The 20,871-nt window shown below is 52.2% G+C and overlaps 1 protein-coding gene across 1 annotated transcript in view; it reads left to right on the top strand.

Moving 5' to 3' along the window:
- The window catches only part of LOC149449762 (alpha-2-macroglobulin-like protein 1), a 135,000-nt gene that overhangs the window by 60,654 nt on the left and 53,475 nt on the right, over positions 1 to 20,871 (top strand). Inside the window, exon 14 of the mRNA XM_089692750.1 lies at positions 852 to 997. Within this exon, the coding sequence (XP_089548876.1) occupies positions 852 to 997 (146 nt within the window). The remainder of the gene's footprint in view (positions 1 to 851; positions 998 to 20,871) is intronic.

Below are 20,871 nucleotides of genomic sequence, written 5' to 3'. Positions count from 1 at the left end.
TTTTTATATGCATATGTTTTATAACAGAAAGTAGAAAATATTGAGAAAGAGTTTTATTTTGTGTAAAAAAATTATTTCATTTGAGTACAGTGTTGCATTACCGTTCACTTGCCAGTTAAAGTACAACAGTGCAGAATAGCAAATAAAATGCTCTGGTCATGAAGGGGGTAAAACCTTCCAGAGGTCAAATGGTTAATAAGTGGACCTTAGATTCTGATTGAAGAACCTTTAGTGCTGGTACCCCTATTTTGTAGTCAGCTCCCATCCTCAGCCCCCCTCCAAACGTTATATTCATTTGTCCCTGATCCAGTGAGATACTGCCTTCATTGGCTAGTATGACCTATGCATGAGCTCTGCACTCTTATTCAATCCAATGGAGAGTTAGTCCAAAGTACTCCAGAGATCTCTGCAGGATTGAGTATAGGATTGGCCGGTCATACATTATACAATTTTCTTGAGATTTTTGGTTTAGATTTACCAAAAACCATATAATAGGTGGTCAAACCTAACAACACTTTCAATTGTATCCAATTAGGCAGGCTCTTGCACTACATAGTTGAAGGTAAATCTAAAGGAAATTGAGCAGAAATTGGACAGAAAATTGTATAGTGTATGGTTAGCCTTTGAGTGCAGATACTTGGGCCTATGATTGAAGATATTCAAGAGGCTGTGCAGCTCTGACAAGAGCACACAAACAACACCTCACTGGATGAGGGACAGGAGTGTATAAGACTCTCTAAAAATAATTTCCCCCTTAATTTTACAAATGATATATGCATTAAAAATATCTGTGAAAACGATAAACCTTGTTTGATCAGTATGCCTGTCTGTGTGCTCTTCTTCTCCTGCAGATCTTCATGGCAAGGCCACACTGAAGATTCCTTTAAATGCAGGGACATCTTCAACTTTTCAGGCACTTGTGTATACTATGTTACCAGATGGGGATATTTTGGCTGACTCGGCAAAATATAAAATCCAGCGGTGCTTCCACAATAAAGTGAGTGGTCTACGCATATAGCTTACTTTGTATCCACAGCAAGACTTAAAGCATGGGTGCTCAACCTGTGGCCCTCCAGGTGTTGAGGAACTATAAATCCCATGAGGCATTGCAAGGCTGACAGTTACAAGCATGACTCCCAAAGGCAGAGGCATGATGGGACTGGTAGTTCTGCAACAGCTTAAGGGCCACCGGTTGAGCACACATGACTTAAAGTGATACTAAAGGATCAGATTTTTTTGTATTAAAAATCACAAACATGTTAGGCTCCATGTACGTGGGACACTTCTGAACAATGGAAACTGACTGCTGGAAAACATAGATTAAAAAACGCCTGTTTAGCTGCATTTGCATACCGTGTTTATGAGCGGTTTCGGTTAGAAGCTTTTTTTAAAGATAACCTCAGGAGACCTTCCAAAATGCCCAGATTGCACTGAAAAACAGTAAAAATTTACAATTTCAGACATTTTGAGAGAAATAGAGAGAGCAGAAGCAGAGGGAGCAGTATTTGTTAAAATTAGCTTTTTTTTTTTTTTGTGGTGTTTGGATGTGTTCCGGCTCATTTCTGCAGAAATTATTGCAGCAGTGTCTAACATATTTTTTTCATGCAAAACCTCAAAGTATGGTGTGCTAGGTCCCTTTGAGTACCGGGAAAATGCTTTGCATGCGTTTTTCATGGTGAAAAAAGGCTCTGGACAGCATCTGGAAATAGAAGTGTTAAAAAAATGTTTCAAACGCAAATACCTATAAATGTGGTTAGCCGCGTTTAGCTGTGTTTACATGTATTTACAAGCATTTTGCATTTTAAACGCTGATTAAATCTACTGCTGAATGCAAGTTTTCTGCATTCAAGAAAAGACTGTAAACTCAACTGCCTGTAAATGACTGTAAAGGAAGATGTGTACATGGACACATATGGAAACATTAGGGGGAGTTCAGGGGAAAAAAAAAGCTGAACAGCTCCTAAACGTGAGTTTATCAGCTGCAGCGTACATGAGCCCTTATACTTACCTATTCTGTGCAATGGTTTTGCTTTCACATCAACTTCAGAGATGTTAGCTTTCTGCTTCATCCCATCTGCTTTCATATGTAATTGTAACAAGATAATCAATGATAGATGTGCGATTCGTTTCCTTACATATTGAATTTCAGACAAAATTTTCATTATTCAGAGACTCTATTGTATATGAATTTCCGAATCACAATAGTAACAAATTTTAACGAATCCAAAATAAATGATAACATAACAAAGTAATAACTTATCCGAATACAAATTTGAAATAGAAACATACTGCAATAAATACAGTAAGGTATAAAAGTGAAATAAGATGATGATTCTTACTTAGGCTGCTTTCACACTAATCTGTTGCAAAAACACATGTGTTTTTTATGTTTTGACATATTTGTGCTTCGTTTTTTCCCCTGGAATGTGACTGGACATTGTACTTCCCAAAGGTGCATTGCGTTTTTTATGTCTTTTTGCCACTGTTTCTATTCATTTCAGTGGAGAGGTGCATTTTTGGTGCTATTTTTTTTTTACCGCACCAAACATGTACCTCTCCATTGAAATGACTGGAAAACACGGTAAAAGCGCATTAAAAAGCACAAAAGAACTGTGGGAAGTGCTTTATCCAGTCACAAGTCCATGGGAAAAACACAATGCAAATGTATCAAAAACTCAACACACTGTGGCAAAAACACATATGCGTTTTTGCAATGGAGCAGTATAAACACAACTGAAACTCAAAGGACCAGTGTGAAGAGGATGTAAAGGGATGCATCTTTCATGCATGTTTCTTCTGCTTCTTTTTACTTAAAAAATTATCAGGGTGAAAGGGCCCTTTATTGTGTTTGAGTTGGATGAAGTTGGATACATCAGAATCTCAGAATCATAACATACCATATGAATCCAAGATTAATTTTGTTTTATGCGTTATGTTATGATTCAGAGTTTCTGATGAATTCACCTCCATCCAACCCAAACATTGCATAAGTATTATCTCCTGAAATAACAATTTAACAAGTTAATATGAATATAGCAATCTTCCGAAATTTCAAATTGCCTAAAAAGTAACACATATTAACTGAATCCAAATATACAAAATGTATCTGAATATACGAAACAAATTCCAAAAAACGAATCGCTCTAATATAACGAATCAAAACTATTAAACTAACAAACAAATCCGAAGCAAGACTAATTTTTCCTTCATGCTCATCTCTAATGTTATTCCCTTTACCTGTCAGTGGTCATAAGTAGAGATGAGCGAATCGAAGTAGGCGAAGTGGACTTCGTTTCGAATATTGGAAAATTTTCGATTCGCGCCGAATCCGAAAAATAGCCTACTTCGGACGCGCGAATCGAAATTTTTCCTAAAATGGCGGCGACATGTGCAGCGACGGAGCGGGGATGTCTGGGAAGGCGCGCAGACAAGGCGCGCTGACCCATAATGCATTCATTAATGACATGTGATCGCATTAGCCAATCAGCAGCCAGCCAGCCAGCACTGTGTAATGGTCGAGCTATAAATGGCGGCCATTTTAGAATTCTTCATTTGCCTCCAGTCATTCAAGAGAGGCAGACCGCTCTGTATTAGGGACAGAGTTAGGGCCACAGAAACGTTACTTGGGGACAGAGAAACGTTACTTAGGGACAGAGAAACGTTACTTAGGGACACAGAATTGTTACTGAGGGCCACAGAATCGTTACTTAGGGCCACAGAAACGCTAGTTAGGGCCACAAAATTGTTACTCAGGGACAGACACAGAATTGTTACTGAGAGCCAGAGAATTGTTACTGAGGGCCACAGAAACGTTACTCAGGGACACAGAATTGTTACTCAGGGACAGACACAGAATTGTTACTGAGGGCCAGAGAATTGTTACTGAGGGCCACAGAAACGTTACTCAGGGACACAGAATTGTTACTGAGGGCCACAGAACTGTTACTTAGGGCCACAGAAACGTTAGTTAGGGCCACAGAATTGTTACTCAGGGACAGACACAGAATTGTTACTGAGGGCCACAAAACCGTTACTTAGGGCCACAGAAACGTTACTCAGGGACACAGAATTGTTACTGAGGGCCACAGAACTGTTACTTAGGGCCACAGAAACGTTAGTTAGGGCCACAGAATTGTTACTCAGGGACAGACACAGAATTGTTACTGAGGGCCACAGAATTGTTACTGAGGGCCACAGAACCGTTACTTAGGGCCACAGAAACGTTACTCAGGGACACAGAATTGTTACTGAGGGCCACAGAACCGTTACTTAGGGCCACAGAATTGTTACTCAGGGACAGACACAGAATTGTTACTGAGGGACACAGAATTGTTACTGAGGGCCACAGAACCGTTACTTAGGGCCACAGAATTGTTACTCAGGGACACAGAATTGTTACTGAGGGCCACAGAACCGTTACTTAGGGCCACAGAATTGTTACTCAGGGACAGACACATAATTGTTACTCAGGGACACAGAATTGTTACTGAGGGCCACAGAAACGTTACTTAGGGCCACAGAAACGTTACTCAGGGACACAGAATTGTTACTGAGGGCCACAGAACCGTTACTTAGGGCCACAGAATTGTTACTCAGGGACAGACACAGAATTGTTACTGAGGGACACAGAATTGTTACTGAGGGCCACAAAACTGTTACTTAGGGCCACAGAAACGTTAGTTAGGGCCACAGAATTGTTACTCAGGGACAGACACAGAATTGTTACTGAGGGCCACAGAATTGTTACTGCGGGCCACAGAACCGTTACTTAGGGCCACAGAAACGTTACTCAGGGACACAGAATTGTTACTGAGGGCCACAGAACAGTTACTTAAGGGCCACAGAATTGTTACTCAGGGACAGACACAGAATTGTTACTGAGGGACACAGAATTGTTACTAAGGGCAACAGAACCGTTACTTATGGCCACAGAATTGTTACTCAGGGACACAGAATTGTTACTGAGGGCCACAGAACAGTTACTTAGGGCCACAGAATTGTTACTCAGGAACAGACACAGAATTGTTACTCAGGGACACAGAATTGTTACTGAGGGCCACAGAACCGTTACTTAGGGCCACAGAAACGTTACTCAGGGACACAAAATTGTTACTGAGGGCCACAGAACCGTTACTTAGGGCCACAGAATTGTTACTCAGGGACAGACACAGAATTGTTACTGAGGGACACAGAATTGTTACTGAGGGCCACAGAACCGTTACTTAGGGCCACAGAAACGTTACTCAGGGACACAGAATTGTTACTGAGGGCCACAGAACTGTTACTTAGGGCCACAGAAACGTTAGTTAGGGCCACAGAATTGTTACTCAGGGAAAGACACAGAATTGTTACTGAGGGCCACAGAATTGTTACTGAGGGCCACAGAACCGTTACTTAGGGCCACAGAAACGTTACTCAGGACACAGAATTGTTACTGAGGGCCACAGAACCGTTACTTAGGGCCACAGAATTGTTACTCAGGGACAGACACAGAATTGTTACTGAGGGCCACAGAATTGTTACTGAGGGCCACAGAACCGTTACTTAGGGCCACAGAAACGTTACTCAGGGACACAGAATTGTTAATGAGGGCCACAGAACCGTTACTTAGGGCCACAGAATTGTTACTCAGGGACAGACACAGAATTGTTACTTAGGGACACAGAATTGTTACTGAGGGCCACAGAACCGTTACTTAGGGCCACAGAATTGTTACTCAGGGACAGACACAGAATTGTTACTGAGGGACACAGAATTGTTACTGAGGGCCACAGAACCGTTACTTAGGGCCACAGAAACGCTACTCAGGGACACAGAATTGTTACTGAGGGCCACAGAACCGTTACTTAGGGCCACAGAATTGTTACTCAGGGACAGACACAGAATTGTTACTGAGGGAATCAGAATTGTTACTGAGGGCCACAGAACCGTTACTTAGGGCCACAGAAACGCTACTCAGGGACACAGAATTGTTACTGAGGGCCACAGAACCGTTACTTAGGGCCACAGAATTGTTACTCAGGGACAGACACAGAATTGTTACTGAGGGCCACAGAACCGTTACTTAGGGCCACAGAATTGTTACTCAGGGACACAGAATTGTTACTGAGGGCCACAGAACCGTTACTTAGGGCCACAGAATTGTTACTCAGGGACAGACACAGAATTGTTACTGAGGGACAAAGAATTGTTACTGAGGGCCACAGAACCGTTACTTAGGGCCACAGAATTGTTACTCAGGGACAGACACAGAATTGTTACTCAGGGACACAGAATTGTTACTGAGGGCCACAGAACCGTTACTTAGGGCCACAGAAACGTTACTCAGGGACACAGAATTGTTACTGAGGGCCACAGAACCGTTACTTAGGGCCACAGAATTGTTACTCAGGGACAGACACAGAATTGTTACTGAGGGCCACAGAATTGTTACTGAGGGCCACAGAACCGTTACTTAGGGCCACAGAAACGCTACTCAGGGACACAGAATTGTTACTGAGGGCCACAGAACCGTTACTTAGGGCCACAGAATTGTTACTCAGGGACAGACACAGAATTGTTACTGAGAGACACAGAATTGTTACTGAGGGCCACAGAACCGTTACTCAGGGACAGACACAGAATTGTTACTCAGGGACACAGAATTGTTACTGAGGGCCACAGAACCGTTACTTAGGGCCACAGAAACGCTACTCAGGGACACAGAATTGTTACTGAGGGCCACAGAACCGTTACTTAGGGCCACAGAATTGTTACTCAGGGACAGACACAGAATTGTTACTGAGGGCCACAGAACCGTTACTTAGGGCCACAGAATTGTTACTCAGGGACACAGAATTGTTACTGAGGGCCACAGAACCGTTACTTAGGGCCACAGAATTGTTACTCAGGGACAGACACAGAATTGTTACTGAGGGACACAGAATTGTTACTGAGGGCCACAGAACCGTTACTTAGGGCCACAGAAACGCTACTCAGGGACACAGAATTGTTACTGAGGGCCACAGAACCGTTACTTAGGGCCACAGAATTGTTACTCAGGGACAGACACAGAATTGTTACTGAGGGACACAGAATTGTTACTGAGGGCCACAGAACCGTTACTCAGGGACAGACACAGAATTGTTACTCAGGGACACAGAATTGTTACTGAGGGCCACAGAACCGTTACTTAGGGCCACAGAAACGCTACTCAGGGACACAGAATTGTTACTGAGGGCCACAGAACCGTTACTTAGGGCCACAGAATTGTTGCTCAGGGACAGACACAGAATTGTTACTGAGGGCCACAGAACCGTTACTTAGGGCCACAGAATTGTTACTCAGGGACACAGAATTGTTACTGAGGGCCACAGAACCGTTACTTAGGGCCACAGAATTGTTACTCAGGGACAGACACAGAATTGTTACTGAGGGACACAGAATTGTTACTGAGGGCCACAGAACCGTTACTTAGGGCCACAGAAACGCTACTCAGGGACACAGAATTGTTACTGAGGGCCACAGAACCGTTACTTAGGGCCACAGAATTGTTACTCAGGGACAGACACAGAATTGTTACTGAGGGACACAGAATTGTTACTGAGGGCCACAGAACCGTTACTTAGGGCCACAGAAACGTTAGTTAGGGCCACAGAATTGTTACTCAGGGACAGACACAGAATTGTTACTGAGGGACACAGAATTGTTACTGAGGGCCACAGAACCGTTACTTAGGGCCACAGAAACGTTACTCAGGGACACAGAATTGTTACTGAGGGACACAGAATTGTTACTCAGGGCCACAGAATTGTAACTCAGGGACAGACACAGAATTGTTACTCAGGGACACAGAATTGTTACTCAGGGACACAGAATCGTTGAATTAAAGAGTATGTCAGACAACATGCAGAGGAGTGGCAGAGGAGGCAATGTTTTAGGAGCGAGCAGACGTGGCAGCAGAGGAAGGGGTCGAGGCAGCACTAGTCGCAGCCAGAGGCCAGTGCTCCCGGTGTCATCCAGCGGTCGTGTCTCCACCGACAACCCTGCCGTCATCGATTGGTTGGCTCGGTCGTCTTCCTCTTCCCAGGTCACCTCTGACACCTACAGCCAACGGTCGGTGGGTACGTCAGACACAACCGTTAGTTGGCATGGCCCGGGAGCAAGCCCACTGAAATCACGTGTCCTCTACCTGCCCCTGTCCTTTGCTGTTCCCTCACCAAGCGAAGTATCGCATGCTGTGGGCTCAGCCCCACTGTACAGTGAGGAAGAGCTAACAGAGGGCGGTCAGGAACGGGGGGAGACATCCGCCTTTTCAGCAGCCAGGCGAAGAAGTACTGGCGAGGAGAGTGGCTCGGTAGCCGGTCTAGAGACAGGTCTGTCTCCTGACCCAGACGCAGCCGAGGGGGCTAGTAGTGAGGCGGAGACCCTACTTGATGATGAGGAGGTTGATCGCACTTGGCAGCCTCGTCGTCATCAGGTAATTTCTTCCGCATCATCAGGAGAAGAGGGTGCCAGCTTGGCAGCGAGCGAAACAGTCGGTGGGTTGCCCAGGAGGCAGCAGGGTCGCAGCAGTGTCAGTGGAGCCAAACGGCCACGGAGTAGAGCACCAGCTCCACTGCAGCCTACCACCACGGCCAGTAGTGGTGCCGGTGCACACGGAGGAAGTAGCAGTCAGCCAGTGAGGAGTAGCGGGGGCAAAGTTTCCTACTCGGAGGTGTGGCAATTTTTCGTCAAGCCGCCCGAGGAAGTAAACATAGCCGTATGTCGACTATGTGGCCAGAAAGTCAAGCGTGGCCAGGGGGCCCATGTTGGGACTACAGCGTTGCGTCAGCATATGCAGCGTCGCCATTCGGTGGCCTGGGAAAACCATGATAAAGATATGGCGGTTCTGCCTGCCCCAGCCCCCGCTCCATCACCCGCTCCGTTACTTGCTCCGTCACCCGACGTCAATCGCCCTCTATCAGCCAGTCAAGGCTCCAACACCTCTGCTGAGGGGAGTTGTCGCTCGTTGGCATCTTCCGCTCGTTCAGATGCTCCTTCTCCTGCTACTCCTCTTCTCGGATTCCGTCAGCAGTCTTTCTTGGAATCCGTTTCCAAGAGACAACAGTTTGCGAGCACGCACCCGACGTTGCAAAAGCTGAACGTCCTCCTGTCCAAGTTGCTGGTGCTGCAGTCCCTCCCTTTCCAACTGGTGGACTCAGCACCTTTCCGAGAAATGATGGCTTGTGCCGCGCCGCGGTGGAGAGTGCCAAGCTGTCATTTCTTCGCCAAAAAGGCAGTGCCAGCCCTGCATTCACATGTAGAAGAGATGGTGGGCCAGTCTTTGAGCATGTCGGTCTCTGCCAAAGTGCACGGCAGCGCCGACGTGTGGAGCTGTAACTACGGTCAGGGACAGTACATGTCATTTACGGCCCACTGGGTGAACGTGGTGCCGGCACAGCCGCACCAGCAACTTAGACAGGTCACGACGCTTTTGCCTCCACGTTTGCACGTCCTTGGTCCAGCAAACATGTCCGCCTCTACCACCTCTTCTTCCGCCGTGTCCTCAGCCGCCACCCCCGTGCCAAGTCCCATTACCCGACCGGCATATCACATGTGCAGGGCGCAACGGTGTCACGCTGTGCTGCACCTGGTATGCCTTGGCGAACGTAGTCACACAGGGGAGGAACTTCTGAGTGTAATGAACAGAGAAATCGACAGATGGCTGTCTCCGCGCAAACTGAAAATTGGAACCATGTTGACCGACAACAGAAAGAACATGGTGTCTGCTCTGCGTCAAGGAAGGTTGTGCCATGCGCCATGCATGGCTCACGTGTTCAATCTGGTTGTCAAGCGGTTCCTAAAATCCACCATCCCACTGCAAGACATCCTTAAAAAGTCACGTAAACTTTGCATGCATTTCAGCCATTCCTACAGCGCAAAGCACACCCTCCTTGAGCTGCAGCGGCAGAACAGAATTCCACAGCATCGCCTGATCTGCGACGTTGCAACAAGGTGGAATTCAACCCTACACATGTTAGACCGCCTTTACGAGCAGCGAAAGGCCATCACCGATTTCCTGATGTTACAAGCGGATAAAGGTACTCCCCTGTGTAACTTCGATGTCAGCCATTGGCAGCTCATGCGTGACACCTGCGCTTGCTCAGGCCCTTTGAGGAGGCCACGCTATTCGTGAGTCGGCAGGACTATGGGATGAACGACGTCATTCCTCTGTTGCACGTCCTGGAACAAATGCTGTTAACAATGGCTGGTCAGAGTGCGGTAGACGTGGCGCACAGATCTCAACGCCACATGACCCCTGTGGGGGCAGGACAGGAAGAAGAGGAGGAGGTAGAGGAGGACATTTGTGCTCAGGAATTATTGAGTGAAATGGGTGGTTTTTCCACTCAGCGGACAGGAGTGGAGGAGCAGGAGCATCTGGTAGAGGAGGAGGAGGAGGAGACAGAGGACCCAGACGCACCGTGGCAGTATGCTGTGGAGATGGAGGCAGGGAGTCCTTCGCATTCCTTGGCACAAATGGCCCATAGCATGCTCGCTTGCTTGCGTAGCGACAGACGAATAATAACCATCAGACAGAGGGATGACTTTTGGCTGTCCACCTTGTTGGACCCTCGCTATCGTTCCAAAATGGTGGCCTTTTTCACACCTGCTGAGAGGGAGGCCAAAATAACGTACTATAAAAACCACCTATGTAGTCAGCTGGTCTCTGCCTTTCTGCGCCAACGTCCATCCTCAGACACTGTGGGCCCTGTGCGCTCGCGTTCCGCTGCCATGGCAGCAGGGGAGGGGTGGGGTGGTAGGAGCAGTGGCAGCTCCACCAGCAGCGGCTGCCTCAGTCTGCAGTCGATGATGAGTAGCTTTCTTCACCAGCGCAGTGAGGAAACTACTAACCAGCCGCAGCAGCAGCAGCAGCAGCATCAGGTGGACCTGGAGCAGGAGCTCAAACAACAGGCTTGGGCCTACTTGGACAGCACCCTGCCAACCGAGGTAGACAATCCCCTTGACTACTGGGCAACGAAACTTGACCTTTGGCCCCAACTAGCGAATTTGCCCTTGAAAGGCTGTCATGCCCGGCCAGTAGCGTGGCATCGGAGCGCGTGTTTAGTGCGGCAGGAGGTATTGTAACTCCGCGGAGGACACGACTGTCCACCCAAAGTGTGGAGAGACTCACGTTTGTGAAAATGAATCAGGCGTGGATTAGTCTGGATTTCAAACCACCAGTTCCTGACACAACTGACTAAATCCGCCATGAATCATGCCCCAAACATGTGCCACTTTCAGGTCTCCTCACACACTGCTGGTGTGTTCCATTTTTTGTCATAGGGTGCTGGCAGATTACGGGCCTCCCATAGCTGCTGTCAGGCCCCTAATCTGCCATGGGCCCCTGTACCGCCTCCTCATGCTGCTGCCAGGTCCAGAGTCTCTCATGGGTCCCTGTACGGCCTCCCATTGCTGCTGTCTCCATCGCCACACTCTGCCATGTGCCACTTTCAGGTCTCCTCACACACTGCTGGTGTGTTCAATTTTTTGAAATAGGGTGCTGGCAGATTACGGGCCTCCCATAGCTGCTGCCAGGCCCCTAATCTGCCATGGGCCCCTATACCGCCTCCTCGTGCTGCTGCCAGGTCCAGAGTCTCTCATGCCATGTGCCACTTTCAGGTCTCCTCACACTGCTGGTGTGTTACATTTTTTGTCATAGGGTGCTGGCAGATTACGGGCCTCACATAGCTGCTGCCAGGCCCCTAATCTGCCATGGGCCCCTGTACCGCCTCCTCATGCTGCTGCCAGGTCCAGAGTCTCTCATGGGTCCCTGTACGGCCTCCCATTGCTGCTGTCTCCCATCGCCTCACTCTGCCATGTGCCACTTTCAGGTCTCCTCACACACTGCTGGTGTGTTCAATTTTTTGTCATAGGGTGCTGGCAGATTACGGGTCTCCCATAGCTGCTGCCAGGCCCCTAATCTGCCATGGGCCCCTGTACCGCCTCCTCATGCTGCTGCCAGGTCCAGAGTCTCTCATGGGTCCCTGTACGGCCTCCCATTGCTGCTATCTCCCATCGCCTCACTCTGCCATGTGCCACTTTCAGGTCTCCTCACACACTGTTGGTGTGTTCAATTTTTTGTCATAGGGTGCTGGCAGATTACGGGCCTCCCATAGCTGCTGCCAGGCCCCTAATCTGCCATGGGCCCCTATACCGCCTCCTCATGCTGCTGCCAGGTCCACAGTCTCTCATGGGTCCCTGTACGGCCTCCCATTGCTGCTGTCTCCATCGCCACACTCTGCCATGTGCCACTTTCAGGTCTCCTCACACTGCTGGTGTGTTACATTTTTTGTCATAGGGTGCTGGCAGATTACGGGCCTCACATAGCTGCTGCCAGGCCCCTAATCTGCCATGGGCCCCTATACCGCCTCCTCATGCTGCTGCCAGGTCCAGAGTCTCTCATGCCATGTGCCACTTTCAGGTCTCCTCACACTGCTGGTGTGTTACATTTTTTGACATAGGGTGCTGGCAGATTACTGGCCTCCCATAGCTGCTGCCAGGCCCCTAATCTGCCATGGGCCCCTGTACCGCCTCCTCATGCTGCTGCCAGGTCCAGAGTCTCTCATGGGTCCCTGTACGGCCTCCCATTGCTGCTGTCTCCCATCGCCTCACTCTGCCATGTGCCACTTTCAGGTCTCCTCACACACTGCTGGTGTGTTCAATTTTTTGTCATAGGGTGCTGGAAGATTACGGGCCTCCCATAGCTCCTGCCAGGCCCCTAATCTGCCATGGGCCCCTATACTGCCTCCTCATGCTGCTGCCAGGTCCAGAGTCTCTCATGCCATGTGCCACTTTCAGGTCTCCTCACACTGCTGGTGTGTTCAATTTTTTGACATAGGGTGCTGGCAGATTACGGGCCTCCCATAGCTGCTGCCAGGCCCCTAATCTGCCATGGGCCCCTGTACCGCCTCCTCATGCTGCTGCCAGGTCCAGAGTCTCTCATGGGTCCCTGTACGGCCTCCCATTGCTGCTGTCTCCCATCGCCTCACTCTGCATTGTGCCACTTTCAGGTCTCCTCACACACTGCTGGTGTGTTCAATTTTTTGTCATAGGGTGCTGGCAGATTACGGGCCTCCCATAGCTGCTGCCAGGCCCCTAATCTGCCATGGGCCCCTATACCGCCTCCTCATGCTGCTGCCAGGTCCACAGTCTCTCATGCCATGTGCCACTTTCAGGTCTCCTCACACTGCTGGTGTGTTCAATTTTTTGACATAGGGTGCTGGCAGATTACGGGCCTCCCATAGCTGCTGCCAGGCCCCTAATCTGCCATGGGCCCCTGTACCGCCTCCTCATGCTGCTGCCAGGTCCAGAGTCTCTCATGGGTCCCTGTACGGCCTCCCATTGCTGCTGTCTCCCATCGCCTCACTCTGCCATGTGCCACTTTCAGGTCTCCTCACACACTGCTGGTGTGTTCAATTTTTTGTCATAGGGTGCTGGCAGATTACGGGCCTCCCATAGCTGCTGCCAGGCCCCTAATCTGCCATGGGCCCCTATACCGCCTCCTCATGCTGCTGCCAGGTCCACAGTCTCTCATGCCATGTGCCACTTTCAGGTCTCCTGACACTGCTGGTGTGTTCAATTTTTTGACATAGGGTGTTGGCAGATTACGGGCCTCCCATAGCTGCTGCCAGGCCCCTAATCTGCCATGGGCCCCTATACCGCCTCCTCATGCTGCTGCCAGGTCCACAGTCTCTCATGCCATGTGCCACTTTCAGGTCTCCTCACACTGCTGGTGTGTTCAATTTTTTGACATAGGGTGTTGGCAGATTACGGGCCTCCCATAGCGGCTGCCAGGCCCCTAATCTGCCATGGGCCCCTATACCGCCTCCTCATGCTGCTGCCAAGTCCAGAGTGTGTCATGGGTCCCTGTACGGCCTCCCATTGCTGCTGTCTCCATCGCCACACTCTGCCATGTGCCACTTTCAGGTCTCCTCACACTGCTGGTGTGTTCAATTTTTTGACATAGGGTGCTGGCAGATTACGGGCCTCCCATTGCTGCTGCCAGGCACGTAATCTGCCATGGGCCCCCGTACCGACTCCTCATGCTGTGACGTTGCAACAAGGTGGAATTCAACCCTACATATGTTAGACCGCCTTTACGAACAGCGAAAAGCCATCACAGATTTCCTGATGTTAAAAGCGGATAAAGGTACTCCCTGTGTAACTTAGATGTCAGCCATTGGCAGCTCATGCGTGACACCTGCGCTTGCTCAGGCCCTTTGAGGAGGCCACGCTATTCGTGAGTCAGCAGGACTATGGGATGAACGACGTCATTCCTCTGTTGCACGTCCTGGAACAAATGCTGTTAACAATGGCTGGTCAGAGTGCGGTAGACGTGGCGCACAGATCTCAACGCCACATGACCCCTGTGGGGGCAGGACAGGAAGAAGAGGAGGAAGTAGAGGAGGACATTGGTGCTCAGGAATTATTGAGTGAAATGGGTGGTTTTTCCACTCAGCGGACAGGAGTGGAGGAGCAGGAGCATCTGGTAGAGGAGGAGGAGGAGGAGACAGAGGACCCAGACGCACCGTGGCAGTATGCTGTGGAGATGGAGGCAGGGAGTCCCTCGCATTCCTTGGCACAAATGGCCCATAGCATGCTCGGTTGCTTGCGTAGCGACAGCCGAATAATAACCATCAGACAGAGGGATGACTTTTGGCTGTCCACCTTGTTGGACCCTCGCTACCGTTCCAAAATGGTGGCCTTTTTCACACCTGCTGAGAGGGAGGCCAAAATAACGTACTATAAAAACCACCTATGTAGTCAGCTGGTCTCTGCCTTTCTGCGCCAACGTCCATCCTCAGACACTGTGGGCCCTGTGCGCTCGCATTCCGCTGCCATGGCAGCAGGGGAGGGGTGGGGTGGTAGGAGCAGTGGCAGCTCCACCAGCAGCGGCTGCCTCAGTCTGCAGTCGATGATGAGTAGCTTAATTCACCAGCGCAGTGAGGAAACTACTAACCAGCCGCAGCAGCAGCAGCAGCAGCAGCATCAGGTGGACCTGGAGCAGGAGCTCAAACAACAGGCTTGGGCCTACTTGGACAGCACCCTGCCAACCGAGGTAGACAATCCCCTTGACTACTGGGCAACGAAACTTGACCTTTGGCCCCAACTAGCTGACTTTGCCCTTGAAAGGCTGTCATGCCCGGCCAGTAGCGTGGCATCGGAGCGCGTGTTTAGTGCGGCAGGAGGTATTGTAACTCCGCGGAGGACACGACTGTCCACCCAAAGTGTGGAGAGACTCCCGTTTGTGAAAATGAATCAGGCGTGGATTAGTCTAGATTTCAAACCACCAGTTCCTGACACAACTGACTAAATCCGCCATGAATCATGCCACAAACATGTGCCACTTTCAGGTCTCCGCACACTGCTGCTGGTGTGTTTCATTTTGTCATAGGGTGCTGGCAGATTACGGGCCTCCCATAGCTGCTGCCAGGCCCCTAATCTGCCATGGGCCCCTGTACCGCCTCCTCACGCTGATGCAAGGTCCACAGTGTGTCATGCCATGTGCCACTTTCAGGTCTCCTCACACTGCTGGTGTGTTTCATTTTGTCATAGGGTGCTGGCAGATTACGGGCCTCACATTGCTGCGGCCAGGCCCCTAATCTGCCATGGGCCCCTGTACCGCCTCCTCACGCTGCTGCAAGGTCCACAGTGTGTCATGCCATGTGCCACTTTCAGGTCTCCTCACACTGCTGGTGTGTTTCATTTTGTCATAGGGTGCTGGCAGATTACGGGCCTCACATTGCTGCGGCCAGGCCCCTAATCTGCCATGGGCCCCTGTACCGCCTCCTCACGCTGCTGCCAGGTCCACAGTGTGTCATGGGTCCCTGTACCGCCTCCCATTGCTGCTATCTCCAACGCCACACTCTGCCATGTGCCACTATCAGGTCTCCTCACACTGCTGCTGGGTTCCATTTTGTCATAGGATGCTGGCAGATTACGGGCCTCACATTGCTGCTGCCAGGCCCCAAATCTGCCATGGGCCCCCGTACCGCCTGGTCACGCTGCTGCTGGGTCCACAGTGTGTCATGGGTCCCTGTACCGCCTCCCATTGCTCCCACTCTGCCATGTGCCACTTTGAGGTCTCCTCACACTCCTGCGGTTTTCCATTTTGTCATAGGTTGCTGGCAGATTACAGGTCTCCCATAGGTGCCGCCAGGCCCCAAAACTGCCATGGGCCCCCGTACCACCTGGTCACGCTGCTGCTGAGCCCACAGTGTGACCTGGGTCCCTGTACCGCCTCCCATTGCTCCCACTCTGCCATGTGCCACTTTGAGGTCTCCTCACACTCCTGCGGTTTTCCATTTTGTCATAGGTTGCTGGCAGATTACAGGCCTCCCATAGGTGCCGCCAGGCCCCTAATCGGCCATGGGCCCCCGTACCGCCTGGTCACGCTGCTGCTGGGCCCACAGTGTGACCTGGGTCCCTGTACCGCCTCCCATTGCTCCCACTCTGCCATGTGCCACTTTGAGGTCTCCTCACACTCCTGCGGTTTTCCATTTTGTCATAGGTTGCTGGCAGATTACAGGCCTCCCATAGGTGCCGCCAGGCCCCAAATCGGCCATGGGCCCCCGTACCGCCTGGTCACGCTGCTGCTGGGCCCACAGTGTGACCTGGGTCCCTGTACCGCCTCCCATTGCTCCCACTCTGCCATGTGCCACTTTGAGGTCTCATCACACTCCTGCGGTTTTCCATTTTGTCATAGGTTGCTGGCAGATTACAGGCCTCCCATAGGTGCCGCAAGGCCCCAAATCGGCCATGGGCCCCCGTACCGCCTGGTCACGCTGCTGCTGGTCCCACAGTGTGACCTGGGTCCCTGTACCGCCTCCCATTGCTCCCACTCTGCCATGTGCCACTTTGAGGTCTCCTCACACTCCTGCGGTTTTCCATTTTGTCATAGGTTGCTGGCAGATTACAGGCCTCCCATAGGTGCTGCCAGGCCCCAAATCGGCCATGGGCCCCTGTACCGCCTGGTCACGCTGCTGCTGGTCCCACAGTGTGACCTGGGTCCCTGTACCGCCTCCCATTGCTCCCACTCTGCCATGTGCCACTTTGAGGTCTCCTCACACTCCTGCGGTTTTCCATTTTGTCATAGTTTGCTGGCAGATTACAGGCCTCCCATAGGTGCCGCCAGGCCCCAAATCTGCCATGGGCCCCCATACCGCCTGGTCACGCTGCTTCTGAGCCCACAGTGTGACCTGGGTCCCTGTACCGCCTACCATTGCTCCCACTCTGCCATGTGCCACTTTGAGGTCTCCTCACACTCCTGCGGTTTTCCATTTTGTCATAGGTTGCTGGCAGATTACAGGCCTCCCATAGGTGCCGCCAGGCCCCAAATCGGCCATGGGCCCCCGTACCGCCTGGTCACGCTGCTGCTGGGCCCACAGTGTGACCTGGGTCCCTGTACCGCCTCCCATTGCTCCCACTCTGCCATGTGCCACTTTGAGGTCTCCTCACACTCCTGCGGTTTTCCATTTTGTCATAGGTTGCTGGCAGATTACAGGCCTCCCATAGGTGCTGCCAGGCCCCAAATCTGCCATGGGCCCCCGTACCGCCTGGTCACGCTGCTGCTGAGCCCACAGTGTGACCTGGGTCCCTGTACCGCCTCCCATTGCTCCCACTCTGCCATGTGCCACTTTGAGGTCTCCTCACACTCCTGCGGTTTTCCATTTTGTCATAGGTTGCTGGCAGATTACAGGCCTCCCATAGGTGCCGCCAGGCCCCAAATCGGCCATGGGCCCCCGTACCGCCTGGTCACGCTGCTGCTGGGCCCACAGTGTGACCTGGGTCCCTGTACCACCTCCCATTGCTCCCACTCTGCCATGTGCCACTTTGAGGTCTCCTCACACTCCTGCGGTTTTCCATTTTGTCATAGGTTGCTGGCAGATTACAGGCCTCCCATAGGTGCCGCCAGGCCCCAAATCGGCCATGGGCCCCCGTACCGCCTGGTCACGCTGCTGCTGGGCCCACAGTGTGACCTGGGTCCCTGTACCGCCTCCCATTGCTCCCACTCTGCCATGTGCCACTTTGAGGTCTCCTCACACTCCTGCGGTTTTCCATTTTGTCATAGGTTGCTGGCAGATTACAGGCCTCCCATAGGTGCCGCCAGGCCCCAAATCGGCCATGGGCCCCCGTACCGCCTGGTTACGCTGCTGCTGGTCCCACAGTGTGACCTGGGTCCCTGTACCGCCTCCCATTGCTCCCACTCTGCCATGTGCCACTTTGAGGTCTCCTCACACTCCTGCGGTTTTCCATTTTGTCATAGGTTGCTGGCAGATTACAGGCCTCCCATAGGTGCTGCCAGGCCCCAAATCGGCCATGGGCCCCTGTACCGCCTGGTCACGCTGCTGCTGGTCCCACAGTGTGACCTGGGTCCCTGTACCGCCTCCCATTGCTCCCACTCTGCCATGTGCCACTTTGAGGTCTCCTCACACTCCTGCGGTTTTCCATTTTGTCATAGTTTGCTGGCAGATTACAGGCCTCCCATAGGTGCCGCCAGGCCCCAAATCTGCCATGGGCCCCCATACCGCCTGGTCACGCTGCTTCTGAGCCCACAGTGTGACCTGGGTCCCTGTACCGCCTACCATTGCTCCCACTCTGCCATGTGCCACTTTGAGGTCTCCTCACACTCCTGCGGTTTTCCATTTTGTCATAGGTTGCTGGCAGATTACAGGCCTCCCATAGGTGCCGCCAGGCCCCAAATCGGCCATGGGCCCCCGTACCGCCTGGTCACGCTGCTGCTGGGCCCACAGTGTGACCTGGGTCCCTGTACCGCCTCCCATTGCTCCCACTCTGCCATGTGCCACTTTGAGGTCTCCTCACACTCCTGCGGTTTTCCATTTTGTCATAGGTTGCTGGCAGATTACAGGCCTCCCATAGGTGCTGCCAGGCCCCAAATCTGCCATGGGCCCCCGTACCGCCTGGTCACGCTGCTGCTGAGCCCACAGTGTGACCTGGGTCCCTGTACCGCCTCCCATTGCTCCCACTCTGCCATGTGCCACTTTGAGGTCTCCTCACACTCCTGCGGTTTTCCATTTTGTCATAGGTTGCTGGCAGATTACAGGCCTCCCATAGGTGCCGCCAGGCCCCAAATCGGCCATGGGCCCCCGTACCGCCTGGTCACGCTGCTGCTGGGCCCACAGTGTGACCTGGGTCCCTGTACCACCTCCCATTGCTCCCACTCTGCCATGTGCCACTTTGAGGTCTCCTCACACTCCTGCGGTTTTCCATTTTGTCATAGGTTGCTGGCAGATTACAGGCCTCCCATAGGTGCCGCCAGGCCCCAAATCGGCCATGGGCCCCCGTACCGCCTGGTCACGCTGCTGCTGGGCCCACAGTGTGACCTGGGTCCCTGTACCGCCTCCCATTGCTCCCACTCTGCCATGTGCCACTTTGAGGTCTCCTCACACTCCTGCGGTTTTCCATTTTGTCATAGGTTGCTGGCAGATTACAGGCCTCCCATAGGTGCCGCCAGGCCCCAAATCGGCCATGGGCCCCCGTACCGCCTGGTTACGCTGCTGCTGGTCCCACAGTGTGACCTGGGTCCCTGTACCGCCTCCCATTGCTCCCACTCTGCCATGTGCCACTTTGAGGTCTCCTCACACTCCTGCGGTTTTCCATTTTGTCATAGGTTGCTGGCAGATTCCAGGACTCCCATAGGTGCCGCCAGGCCCCAAATCGGCCATGGGCCCCCGTACCGCCTGGTCACGCTGCTGCTGGGCCCACAGTGTGACCTGGGTCCCTGTACCGCCTCCCATTGCTCCCACTCTGCCATGTGCCACTTTGAGGTCTCCTCACACTCCTGCGGTTTTCCATTTTGTCATAATTTGCTGGCAGATTACAGGCCTCCCATAGGTGCTGCCAGGCCCCAAATCTGCCATGGGCCCCCGTACCGCCTGGTCATGCTGCTGCTGAGCCCACTATGTGACCTGGGTCCCTGTACCGCCTCCCATTGCTCCCACTCTGCCATGTGCCACTTTGAGGTCTCCTCACACTCCTGCAGTTTTCCATTTTGTCATAGATTGCTGGCAGATTACAGGCCTCCCATAGGTGCCGCCAGGCCCCAAATCTGCCATGGGCCCCGTACCGCCTGGTCACGCTGCTGCTGAGCCCACAGTGTGACCTGGGTCCCTGTACCGCCTCCCATTGCTCCCACTCTGCCATGTGCCACTTTGAGGTCTCCTCACACTCCTGCGGTTTTCCATTTTGTCATAGGTTGCTGGCAGATTCCAGGCCTCCCATAGGTGCCGCCAGGCCCCAAATCTGCCATGGGCCTCCGTACCGCCTGGTCACGCTGCTGCTGAGCCCACAGTGTGACCTGGGTCCCTGTACCGCCTCCCATTGCTCCCACTCTGCCATGTGCCACTTTGAGGTCTCCTCACACTCCTGCGGTTTTCCATTTTGTCATAGTTTGCTGGCAGATTACAGGCCTCCCATAGGTGCTGCCAGGCCCTAAATCTGCCATGGGCCCCCGTACCGCCTGGTCACGCTGCTGCTGAGCCCACAGTGTGACCTGGGTCCCTGTACCGCCTCCCATTGCTCCCACTCTGCCATGTGCCACTTTGAGGTCTCCTCACACTCCTGCGGTTTTCCATTTTGTCATAGGTTGCTGCCAGATTACAGGCCTCCCATAGGTGCCGCCAGGCCCCAAATCGGCCATGGGCCCCCGTACCGCCTGGTCACGCTGCTGCTGGGCCCACAGTGTGACCTGGGTCCCTGTACCGCCTCCCATTGCTCCCACTCTGCCATGTGCCACTTTGAGGTCTCCTCACACTCCTGCGGTTTTCCATTTTGTCATAGGTTGCTGGCAGATTACAGGCCTCCCATAGGTGCCGCCAGGCCCCAAATCGG

The sequence above is a fragment of the Staurois parvus genome, unplaced genomic scaffold (genome assembly GCF_062004578.1).
Source record: "Staurois parvus isolate SC_StPar_1 unplaced genomic scaffold, SC_StPar_1.0 ptg000604l, whole genome shotgun sequence".
Taxonomy (NCBI): domain Eukaryota; kingdom Metazoa; phylum Chordata; class Amphibia; order Anura; family Ranidae; genus Staurois; species Staurois parvus.
The sequence above is the reverse complement of the archived record's forward strand: the minus strand, read 5'-3'. Positions and strand labels throughout refer to the sequence as shown.